General features: G+C 41.0%; 2 protein-coding genes across 2 annotated transcripts; both read right to left on the bottom strand.

Moving 5' to 3' along the window:
- Positions 1-253: 253 nt before the first annotated feature.
- Positions 254-5,158, bottom strand: si:ch211-286b5.4 (afadin- and alpha-actinin-binding protein). Its single transcript, XM_053418165.1, has 13 exons — positions 5,107-5,158; positions 4,659-4,918; positions 4,515-4,583; positions 4,269-4,395; positions 4,087-4,165; positions 3,875-3,995; positions 3,212-3,365; positions 2,983-3,086; positions 2,710-2,871; positions 2,477-2,591; positions 2,207-2,375; positions 1,160-1,274; positions 254-1,060 (listed from the first exon to the last, which is right to left on the bottom strand). Exons 1-12 carry the CDS (start codon positions 5,156-5,158, stop codon positions 1,178-1,180), a joined length of 1,509 nt encoding a protein of 502 aa, XP_053274140.1. The 3' UTR covers positions 254-1,060; positions 1,160-1,177.
- Positions 5,159-7,849: 2,691 nt separating this feature from the next.
- si:ch211-286b5.5 (uncharacterized protein LOC100003596 homolog) lies at positions 7,850-11,329 on the bottom strand. Its single transcript, XM_053418712.1, has 3 exons — positions 11,122-11,329; positions 9,592-9,718; positions 7,850-7,961 (listed from the first exon to the last, which is right to left on the bottom strand). The coding sequence occupies exons 1-2, from the start codon at positions 11,209-11,211 to the stop codon at positions 9,593-9,595; spliced, it is 216 nt and encodes a 71-aa protein (XP_053274687.1). The 5' UTR covers positions 11,212-11,329; the 3' UTR covers positions 7,850-7,961; position 9,592.
- Positions 11,330-12,101: the final 772 nt, after the last annotated feature.

A 12,101-nucleotide genomic window follows, 5' to 3' on the forward strand; every position in this document is an offset into this window, starting at 1 on the left:
GGGCAGTATTCTGTCTGTGGACAGGTTCATCATTTCCTCCTTGACGTCCTTGGACAATCATCTGCAGTGGTCCCTAACTGTCAAACCGTGGGTCAAAATCTGCGCTTAATTATTTTGAAAATGTTTTCCCCATATTTGACTGAGACAGACCCGTGGTGTGTGCAACATCCGTCATGAAACAACATACACCGAATCTTTTTCTGTTTAGCTATTCAAAGTAAAAGCACATCGTTTTATTGCTGCAATGCTGTATAATATTCATAATTACAGATCTTTTAAACTGAAAAAGTGTGAACTTAGGTCTGAAGATTGTGTCAATTACTAAACAGACCTGAAATAGCATGCAAAGTATTCAATATTGTATTAAAACTTAAACTTAATTTTCATTTCATGAAAAAACATTGACTATAGAAAACTTCACTGCAGCTAAACCAGGTAGGATGATCACAGTTTTCTAACCTCACTCTGCACCATAGACTGTAAAAAGCTCAGCCCACAATGTCCAACACAGAAACAGTTAAAATCGACAGGGCCTTGTAGAACTGTTCGAGGAGGTCTCACTAACGACAAGGAGTAATTCTGAAGTAGCTCCTGAGCATTAACACAGGACAAGAGGACATCGTTTTCCAATCGGCCAGGTTCAGTCCTCATCTCTTGATTACATTGTATTGCTTATTCAGAATATAAAGTAATACGAATCAGAAAATGATGTTTACATGGCGGTGTCTTATTCAAACTAATCTGGATACAGGATATTGGTTTCCATAAACAAATACAGTCAATCAATATCATGCTATAATAATGACATACAAAACTATTGTATTATGTTGTTTAGGAACCATTTTAGATGATAGATGCATGACCAGGCATAAACAGCTACTGTAAGATAGCGCATTGTTCTGGCACTATAAAACAGACAAAATCAGATGTTTTGCCTTCGAAAGGAAAGACAAGTGTGAAACAAGGAGACTGATTGGGGGAAGACCTGCAGAAGAGTGTTGGATTGGAACAGAATCTGCAGCCGTGACAGGCGGACACTGTATCCTCTGTTCACAGTGCTCTGTCAAAATGAAAAATAAAGGAATAGCTATATTCAGAATTTATTGGTTATTTTAAAAATGCAAAATCAGGTACAACATACTTTTTAAATGACAATCACCTGTAGTGACAAAATGTATTAAAATGACCAGTCCAAGTGTGAAGCCTGTGGTGCATCCACCATCTTCTCTGTGCCACAGTCCCATGTCTCTGATTGGGGATCAACCTCGATTGATCTGAAGGAGAAGAGGAGTTCGAGATTGAAGTAAGAAGATATAACCAAAAGCTGGCCAGACAGAACATTTCACTCAGGTGCAAATGGAACCAAAAATAAAACCTGAACAGTGTGGAATTCTATGGCGTTCATATTGAAAACTGTCCCATGAGTGAACAGTCAAACATTAGTTTGAGTTTGTCAAACCCTAGACTGTACAAGATATAAAGATGGACGACGCGTCTCCACCTGCTCCACCTATCCAGAATTGAAGCCGTCTAGTGCGTTTGGAGTCTGCAGTGGTCACTGTAGAGTGGAGCTAGCAAGGTTCTGCCGATACACTCGCTCATCCAGTCAGGAGTCCGTCTCAGCAGTCGATCATGACATTTCACCGTGTTTTTAAATGGCATCAAATAACTTATTGAAATCAAACTTACCGGAAAAATAAACACTCTAACCGACAAATGTATTGGACGTGTAACTTGGACGTTTTAGTTTGGTCCATGTCCCATCCACTAACAATGAGGAGGCAGGTTTTATAATCTATGCCTCAGTCAATCAAGAGCAGTCAAGTCATCTCCATCTTAGTCTATGTGTCAAACAAGACCATGCAAATGTGACTATTTCATATAATGTCTTCTCTAGTAGTGTACACGTATATATTATATAAAAAAAAGCTAAGAATATATAGAAGCTGTTAATGATGCATCAGTGCCACATAGAGAGTACTCTTTGAACTGACTTACAATGTTGAGAGAGCCTGCACAGGAAACCAGACAAAATATTTTTTTATATATATATATGTAATAATTTACATTTGGCCTATAATACTGTTGGCAGCACCAAATTAAACGACCTTGTTACATAACGCTTGCATTAAGGATTTGTATTTGAATACCTTATGATGGAGATTGGCTCCTCAAACACCTGCTACAAGATGGAGTCTTGACTGACCTGCAGTTGTATGATAGATTGAGGGCCTCGTAGAGCTCAGGAGTGCTGGGAGTTTGAACTGTGACCCTTCCCTGATATAACACAGAGAGAGCAGCTGACCCAGAGCCTACGGATGATGGAGTGATGGGAAGACAGCCAGATATGCTGGTGGGCCCCAAACCTGAGAAATCTAGAGTCAAATAAAAAAATGATTTGTTTAGATTTAAAAACATTGCCACATTTAAACATCAGCCTCTTTCCTTTCCACCCTTTTATTATGTGCATACTTACTTAGAGCAGTGCCATCTCTTCTCTTGCTGCTTGGTGCTCCTTTACTACACAGAGATGAGTCGCACAAATACTGCTGCTTGACGAGAGAGGCCTTCTGTTGCTCAAAATCACGACGCTGTAGACAATGAAATAAAATCAAACACACCACTTAATTTACTTCAAGGGCCTCCAACGTGAGACAAAGTGATCCGAGCAGTCATACAACAGCAGCCTCTGGTTCAGATTCCTCTCACCTCGTGGCTCAGTCGGATTGCGGCGTCGGTGAAGGACTGCCTCTCTCTTTCAAAAGTCCTCCTCTGATGATGGAGCTCGGCCCACCGCAGCTGGAGACGCTCCCACTCTTCCAAAAAGTAGGAATCGGCCAGTTCAGAGGGGACAGGTGAGGCGAGGTCACCCTACAGACAGGAAGGAAGGAGTGTGTTACAAGCAAACGTTCATATGAGTAGGTGTGTGTTAGTGTGTGTGTGTGTGTGTGTGTGTGTGTGTGTGTGAATGGAGCATTATACCTGTAGCATTTGCTGTTGTAATCTGACAAGCTGTTGACTCTCTCTCAGTTCAGTTCCTAGTTGAGCCAAGAGCTTGTCCTGGTCAGTAACATCTCCAGTGTGACCTATTCTCAACAATGACCACAGATGGACAAGTTTCTCAATCATTGGTCTGTTAAAAAGAATTCCTCATAAAAAGGTATAACATGTAGTGGGATCACAAATCTTTTTTTGTGAAGCCAGTGTTTACCTTCATACTGGACGTCGCCCAGTCTCCTCTGCACCTTCCTCCAACTCTGAACCACACCTCCTGTCACATGGTCACCAAGCACCACCTCAGCTTCGTACAATATTTTGTCGTCATGTTGGACCTCGTCCTCAACGTCTTCGGAGTCTGACAGGGTCTTTGAAAGGTTACACTGATATATTATAGCTCTCCGGGAAACCCTACTTGACTCAATAATAAAGTGTTTTTTCAGTGGCTGTGTAAGAGCTTTTGATCCCTTCATGATATTCCTCAGCAGATGCCTGCTCAGTTGTCCTGGAATTGCAAGTTGAAATTTCAATTTTTCCCAGCCCTTTACAGAACAGACTTCTCGTTCATGGAGGCTCAATGAATGAATATTTGAACTTTGGAGCACAACCTCGTTTTTGGATTTCATCAAGTGCTTCATCCAAGTTCAAGAATTAATTGTATTTCCCAAACGTAGGGCCAAAAAGTCCTGAATTGGTCAGAAAAAAAGGATATTTACACATCCGTAGCTAAATGACAACTTGTGAGATATAACTGAAATCCCTGGACAGACACTAAATAGACAGTGGTCGGATTATTAATAAGTGCCCTTTTTAAAAGCCTTCTTCTCTGATGAATTCACATTGTGTTAAACCATCACTAGCCACGGTTGTTCCCTACCTGCTCCATGTTGACCCTGAGAGCATGAAGCAATGTGGTGAGGCTGTGGCGCAGCTTCATCGCCTCTCTGAGCTCTGCCTCTCTGCGCTCCAGCATCAGACGCAGTGCTGCCTCTTCCCGTCTTCAGGGTGCAGAGAGCAAGTGATGAGGAGGAGGAGGTGGAGAAAGGGAGGCGAAGATCAGATGTGGCAGGACAAGTGCAGACAACTTACTTTGCAGTAGACACAAAGGATTTGATTGGCTGTTCTCTTCTGCTGCGGCCTCCAGGGGGGAAATTTAACACCTCTATGGCTGCATAGAAAAATGCAGGATGGTCAATTGTGTGATTGTAGTCACAGTTTGATATACAACATACATCTGGTTGTGTATTATTCTGTGTGTGATTGGGTCTCACAGGATCCTTTCTCCTTGTGTCTGACACTGAGCTGCTGTGACAGTCGCTCCTTCAGCCGGATGCTTTGCTGCTCCCGCCGCCTCAGCTCGGCCTCCAGTTGGTTACAACGCAGCTGCAGATGAGTGCACTGTTGAGCAAAAAAGATGAGTGAGTTTGTATGTGTGTGTGTGTGTGTGTGTGTGTGTGTGTGTGTGTGTGTGTGTGTGTGTGTGTGTGTGTGTGTATATTAATATATTCTTATATTACCTTGGTGCGCTCACACCTCAGCATGTCCTGGAGCCTGGCCACATGCTCGTCCATCTCCTGCAGCTGCTCCTATAAAAGATATTTATAGGAGTGTGTTTTTTCCTCCCTTGAAAACAGCAGCACTGATCTACCTCATTCACTCACTCCGAGTGCGTCTCCCTGCTCCCCGTTCTCCTCCCTGTCAGTCCGCCAGGGGGCGCTGTGACAGAGCTCATTCAGAGGGTTGGGACTGGGATCTCTGAGCAGAAAGGAGTCTGTGGTAGACCGAGCAGTAAGAAAAATATGCTGTTGAAAGGGGGAATAGGAAGAGGAGGTGGCTAATATCAAAGTATGAATAAAGTCAATTTCCGTGCAGATCTGAATAAGTGGGCGGATCCAGAAGTTTCCCCCCCACCCCACACTTTCTTTAACATTTTTCTAAACATTTTGGTCGATTTCTCAGAGAATAATTCATGGGTTTTGAAAAATAAAAGATCAGACATGTTAAGGGGACTGATATTTATGTATGCGTGTAATTTCGTGCAGATCCACATGAAAATCCTCGTGAATTTAAGTGAGTGAGGTATGCACTGTGCCGAGTGTCAGCAGTTACTTGAATACTCCGGATGTCCTTTGACGCTCCTCTGAACAAACCTGGAAGTCATCTGGAAGCCATTTTCACATATTATTAGCAAAGGGACAGTTTACAGTCACGCAACACGAGCTGGTGTTCACCACAAGATAATCAACACAAGTTTGTGCTTGTATGTTGTTTGAATAGTTTAAATGACAAACTTACTGTATAGTAACAATTGATCAGTCCACGTGTGTGTTTCTGGTTCCTCACCTGAACTTCCTCACACAGAGGCTTCCTCTTTTACTTCCAGGTGATGACACTTCCACTAATCACCACTGACAATAGGCTTGAAGAGGAAGCTTCAGGATTTAAAATCACTCAGTCGCATAACTTCCCATTGAACATTTACTTGTGCTCAGGTTTTGATTATTAACTACCACTCTTATAAAAGGTGGTTTCTGAAGGTGTGGTTGGCTAAAAAAATAAAAATTCTCTCTCATTCTGTAAAAAGCCTACAGCTTGTATTTATATTCAATCTTGGACTTTATTTATTTGTAATTATTATCAACTATATATGTTTTACCTAGTCTCTCATTGCGGTCTTATTATCTATGTTCTTGGATTTTCTTGTAAAAAAATTTCATTTAAAGTTACAAAATAATGATGGAGGAGTGGATGTAACATCTCAGAGACACACCAGGACCTGGGTCTAAAGCTGTTTTAGTTTTACATCCTCTATAAAGCTTGAAAACCTCTAGTTTTGTTTTGTCACAAATCAATATCAATTCATCAGTTTTGGAAATCCATCAGGAACTTTTGGCCCATGAATAACAACCGTAAGTTGGCACATGGTGATTCATAATGAATGTTTATATAGGAAACTACTGACTTTATACTGAATAAGACATTCATTTAATTGTGGTGTTTACATGAGTTGTTAATAGAATATTCCATTCATATTCCTGTTTATGTTTTACAGAGCAAAGTCCAATTATGATGTCACATTGTACTGCCGAACGTGTCGATGTCACAAAATATTGAAACTCAGCAGTACATAATCATTTGATTTTTATGATTATGTACTGCTGAGTTTTTATACATGTCTATATAATGTGTCGGAATACATGAAGTAACAAACATTAATAAAAGTGGAGGTGATGAAACCTGAAAAATGGAGTGAGATATTTTCTTTTGATTTGATAAACTTATTTTATTTTAAAGTGTATTGCGCGGATAATGAACTGTTCCTACATTCGTTATGCATGTGAATCCAGAGACAGAAGCCAGAAGTCAATTCATCCTTTCAGAAACCTTGTAGATAATCGTTCCATTACAAATTGACAGTTTGGGCAGAAGAAACAAAAATAGAATGTTGTAAACGATAAATGTGGATTGGGTTTTGTGAATGATGAATGGAAAGACATGGCCCAGTTAATTATAAGAGCAATCAACTTTAAATTATTGAGATCACTTGGTAATAAACTAAATTTCTCTGTTCACAAACATTTTTACCTTTTATCAGTTACTTTTTGTAACTAATCCACACATCTTAATAAAACCATTGCCGTTTTCTCAGTATGAGATTATTCAGGTTACTATAGTGAGAAAACAATGTTTCATGGCAGTGTCTTAAACATCTGTAAAGCTGTGGTGGTTTCGCACATCAGCATTTAACCAAATAAAATAACTGCAGTTAACTGTCTTACTGAATATGAAGGACATTTTCAGAGAAGTTGATATTTATACATCCTTCGTGTGAGGTGGTTTGTTATCTTCCATAAACTGAAGTGGAAGCTCTCTCTTTTCCACATGCACAAAGGATTGATATTTACAAATCACATACAACAATTTTTCAAAGTGTCCAAAATAAGGCATTTAATTCCTACAAGGTCGCCCACAGTAGCAAAGTTAAGAAAGTAAAAGCTGACAGTAGTGAAAGGTTTTGGTTGATTGGAATAAGATTTCAGCGGCAAAATCAATTAATGCAACGAGTCTCTGCAGCATGATTCGTTAAACACAAATACAAACAAAGTGATAAACATCAAATTTGCCACCAGGTTTCACTATCCAAATAGTGTAAGGCCTTGATGTGTTTTTTCTTAAATTAAAGACATGGAACAGGGAAGCAACCTTAACATGCGGTTAAATATGTACAGAAAAAGGATGAGATGAACAATCACATGTCCTGCACTGAAAGAATTAAAAGTCTGTACCGTATTGTCGTACCTCAGAATAGCACTAACACCTTAACTATTATATATTACTATAATTTATGAGTAGTTTAAGACACCAATCATTTTAGCACACAGGTGATCAGCATGTCTGTTGGCCACGTGCACAGTTAATGTTTTGATGAAATACAGTGGACAGTGAGGTCCAAAAGTCTGAGACAACTCTCCCCACTCAAGTGAATGGGACATTGGACCCCACCGTGCACACAAAAATACATGCTCTTATTTTCTTTAACAGCACCTGGTTGAATTCGTTAGCATTAATAATTCTACGAGTGTAACACAGAAAAGACAAGAGGAAGTCGTACCATCAACAGCCAGTCACATGGACGGCACTTCGCTGACTGACTGGAGACAGACAATGTTAAGACAGTAAAGAGAGGCCAGGCATGTAAAGCACGAGGTAAAACGAGACCAGCTTAATAATTAGTCCGGCTAGTGTCAATAACAACATGTCGAGTTTGGCCCTGCTTTAAATGTAACAGATGGGAGTTATGATACCATTAGTTTTGGCAAACAAGTGCACCCGCAATACCCCCCCCCCCCCCCCCCCCCCCCCCCCCACCCCATCCATCATTCCCGCGTTGCATCATCCCAAGGGGAGCTGGTGGATCTACAGAGACGTGGCGTAGAAGTGAAGAAAGCCCTCCACGCTTCCTTCTGTTGGAGACAGAAACAAAAACTACTGAGACGCAGTTCAATAAAGCGAATTCAATACAACGTTGATTGATAGCATCTAGCTGCTTCAGTCGAGCGGAGCAATTGTTGATATTAGAAACACGTCGAAGTCAAAATGCCAGTTCTTATTGGTACATGTAGTTTGGTGACTTCACATAGTCACCTGAGTGGCTCCACCCATAGAGGTCTAATCCCCATGATGGGTGTGTAGTACAGTGTGCAGCAGGAGTACTGCCATATGGTGCTCTATTAGGAACACATATTCAATGTTTTTAAATATAAGGTTTCCAAGTATCTTGTATGTCATAGTTGTGAAGTACAACTATGAATACATTTTTATTACAACAGTTCGACAAGTGGGACTAATATACAGTAATACCATTAGGTTTTACTATTATAACTATATAAAAATATAAGGTGACTGACACTGACCCCCCCCCCCCCCCCCCTTATGGACATTAAACAGTAACACAAACACACTATAGACCACTTGCTAATTTACACATCTTGAACATATTTAACTTTTTTTTACATTAACTGATATGTATATATTGCACTTTGTGATCCTGTCTTCATCATTCATCTACTTTATATTTTTGTTATGCACTAAACACCAAAGCAAACTGCCTATATGTTGAAAATATTATTCTAACCAGGAAATATTTTAATTGACCTTTTTCATGAAATACAAGCAAAGGTTCCAGAGAAACATTGTTCTATATGTACTAGTATCTTTAACAGCACGTTGTTTGTGATTTTGAATGTCAATTTTACCAACAGAGAAATTCTAAAAACAACTAAGTAGCAGAATAACCATCAATGTATTCCTGTCAGTTTGTGCCAAGATAAACTTTGAGTTGTCAACAGCATGTGTTTTATAAGAATAACAAGTGATGCTTTGTTCTGAGCTCTATTTGAAATGTTTATCTAAGGCATGGAGCCACTTGAGCAAACCACTGAGCAAGATTATAATACGATGTGATAAGACTCATAAGTATATGATAAGAGCAGCAAAGCACCTAAGAGGATGCAGGCATGATTATGAATTTGTCAAATTTCTAAATATTTCCCTTTTAATTTCTGTTAATGGAATAATTATTAAATTAATTGTTTTAACTAAAGTACAAAGAATACAAATCATATCAGAGCACAATAAAGACAACTAATAGTCTTTATAAGCAACAGAATAATAGCAGAAAGTAAATTATTTGAGTTACAGAAAAGAAATCTATAATTATTTTTCTAATCAAATAATTCTAAAAATCTAAAAGTGACAAACATTTGCATATGTTTGCTTCAGTTAATGGTAGGAAAAATCGATCTATTTGAAGATAATGATTAATATGTTATAAGTAGAAGTAATAAGTGATTTTCTGAGACATTCTAGAATAGTTTGATTCCAAATCTAATATTAAAACTGTTGGAAATGAAGTTTCCTCAGTTTGACCGAACTGTGACTCAAAGACCGAGGTCCGAAGCATGGATTCTGCTTAATTTTACAGCCCTAGTCTTAACTGAATGTAGGGAGGTAATTAATGTCCTACCTACTGTAATTAACTGTGCAGCTTATCTCCTGAGCTAGTGCCTGAGTGGGGGAGCAAGGGAGGCTTACCTCAGAACAGGGAGCAGGACTTAGGGGGTCTGAAGGGATTATCACTGGAGGGGACCCCGACCAGGAGAGGGTCCTTGGAGGCATTTTGCAGACAGAAGTTTCTCAGCTCAGCAGCAGCCTGGGATACCTGCAGAGCCAGACATATGATGATAGTGTGATTGTGAGTGTTTGTGTGTCTGTGTGTGTGTGTGTTTGTATATACTCATTTTGTTGTCCCTTCAGGGACCTTAAAGAGATGTTCCATCAATCCATCAATCAGGAAAAAACAAATAATATAAGAACATCTCTAGACCTTTTCCAACATAAACAGTGACCTTGTCAGGACCAGTAGACCTCATGGGGACCAAAACTCAGGCCTGATGAGGCAAAATGGGATTTTTGAGGTCAAGGTCAGGGGTAAGGTGTGAATTGTGGTTAGGTTAAGGTTAAAAATGAATTGGTTATGGTTATGGTTAGGGATAAGGTTTTGGTGAGGCTGTCCACAATTAATGGAAGTCAATGCAAAGGCCTACAAAGGATGGCTGCCCAAACCTGTGCGGTGATCGTTTTTGTCACCTCTTAGGACCAAAGTTCTGTGCCAATGAGGCAAAACGTTAATGTCTTAAGACGAAGTCGGCAGTTACTTTGATTGCATAGGATTTGGCTGCAACGCTGCTCACCCCTAAAACTCCAAAAGGGTTTTGTGGAGTCAGACACTTCTCCCACCCATCCATTGGCATAGTGGTGAGTAGATAATGAGGGAATTTTCCTTTTTGGGTGAACTATCCCTTTAAGGCTAGTCGTAAGATGTGACTTGTGGTTAGGTAAAGATAAGAATAAGGCATGAATTGTTCACGGTACAGGTTAGCGATCAGGTTTGGGTCGACTTTCTAATGGTGTGAGCTCTTCAGGACTTTTCCCAGTACAGACACTGACTGGCACCAGTAAACCGCATAGGGATCGAAAACCCGGTCAAAATAGGGCAAAACTTAATTTCAGGGGTCCGTGGAAAGTCCTAGCAAAGATAGCTGCACAAACAAGTGTGTGTGTGTGTGTGTGTGTGTGTGTGTGTGTGTGTGTGTGTGTCACATGAACACATGTTCGGTATGGTAATGCCCCCGCTGACCTGCTGTCAAACCACAGAACCGCTGCTTCTCGCTCACAGACTAACAGGCACTTTGTTTTGTTTTGCATACAATTTGCGTTGGCGCAGGACTGGTTTACGTCCACTGTGTAACTTTTTCTTTCCTTTGACATTACTGACATTAACATGTTTAACTCTTACGCCACTCTCGAACTCCCCGCCCCCCCCACCCCCCCACAAACAGCCGATGACAGCCGATGAAACGCGGAAGAAAGTCGCTCGCTGGTCGCTGGCGGTTTAATCAACCACAAACCAAAGTGTGTGTGTGTGTGTGCGTGTAACTTTGTTGAAGCCTAAAACTGCAGAGAGTCCATGGGAGTCACTTCAGCCACAGTTGGTCTGTGTCTCGCTCAGCAGCGGGTGAACTCGCTCTTCTTCCGTGTTTGTGTGTGAGCAGGGGCTCGTACCTTGATCCTCCGGATACTGGCCTCTAACCGGAGCTGCTTCACGGCCCTCTGGGCGATTATTAGGTTGTTGCTGGCATTGTTGTTGGACATGGCGTCGGCGGCGGCCTTCGCTGCAGAAAAGTTACGAGTTGTTTTCTGTGTGAACCGAGCGGAAATGAACCCGGACTGCTCCAAAGCCTGGACTCGAGTGAGAAACGGTGGTCATCCTGCGCCCCGCCCCCACTGTGCCAGCAAGCCATGCTATTGGGCTCTAAGCCTGTCAATCAAAAAGTGGACCTAGAAGCCGCGCCCCTGCACATATTGGCCATCATCATGTTCTTCATAGAGATCAGAGCAGGAAGCTAAACTGTGACCTTCAACCAGAGCAGTCAGCTACTTTTTTACTTTAGCCCACACCAGCTCAGGAGCATGTTAAAGGTTTAGTGTATACAGTTTAGTGACATCTAGTGGTGAAGTTTCATGTTGCAGCTGAATAGCCCTCATCTCACCCTCCCCTCCCATCATGAGAGAGAACCTGTGGATGCCTTCAGTTGTCAGTTTGGACGACTGTAAAATCCTCACTAGGATTTTTAACTATTCAATTTCTGCCAATGGATCCCTTTCACCTAATTTTGACTCACTAAACCTTTATTATCTTCTGCATTGTGCATGTCTATAAAGCAAACTCAGGAAAAAGTCGATACGAATTTCTCCTGACATCCTCTGGAGGTCATATTTGAGGCACTCATACCACCAGAATAGAACAATGGAAGGCTGGGGTGAGTGAAACCTCACTATTTGGTTGGGAGATAACCACATCAGGATCACTAATATCAATCATGTAATCTGGATTTACTTTTGCTATGAGCAGAAAAGGCTTTATTCACACATAACAGGATCAGGCCTTCATCTCTGCAGTACATCTACCAGCAGAGAGTCTTCAGAGGAGCCATCAACACAACCAAAGACCCCACTCAGCATCACCTCCTCACACCAGTCTG

This window comes from Pleuronectes platessa, chromosome 3 (assembly GCF_947347685.1).
Source record: "Pleuronectes platessa chromosome 3, fPlePla1.1, whole genome shotgun sequence".
In the NCBI taxonomy this organism is placed as follows: Eukaryota; Metazoa; Chordata; class Actinopteri; order Pleuronectiformes; family Pleuronectidae; genus Pleuronectes; species Pleuronectes platessa.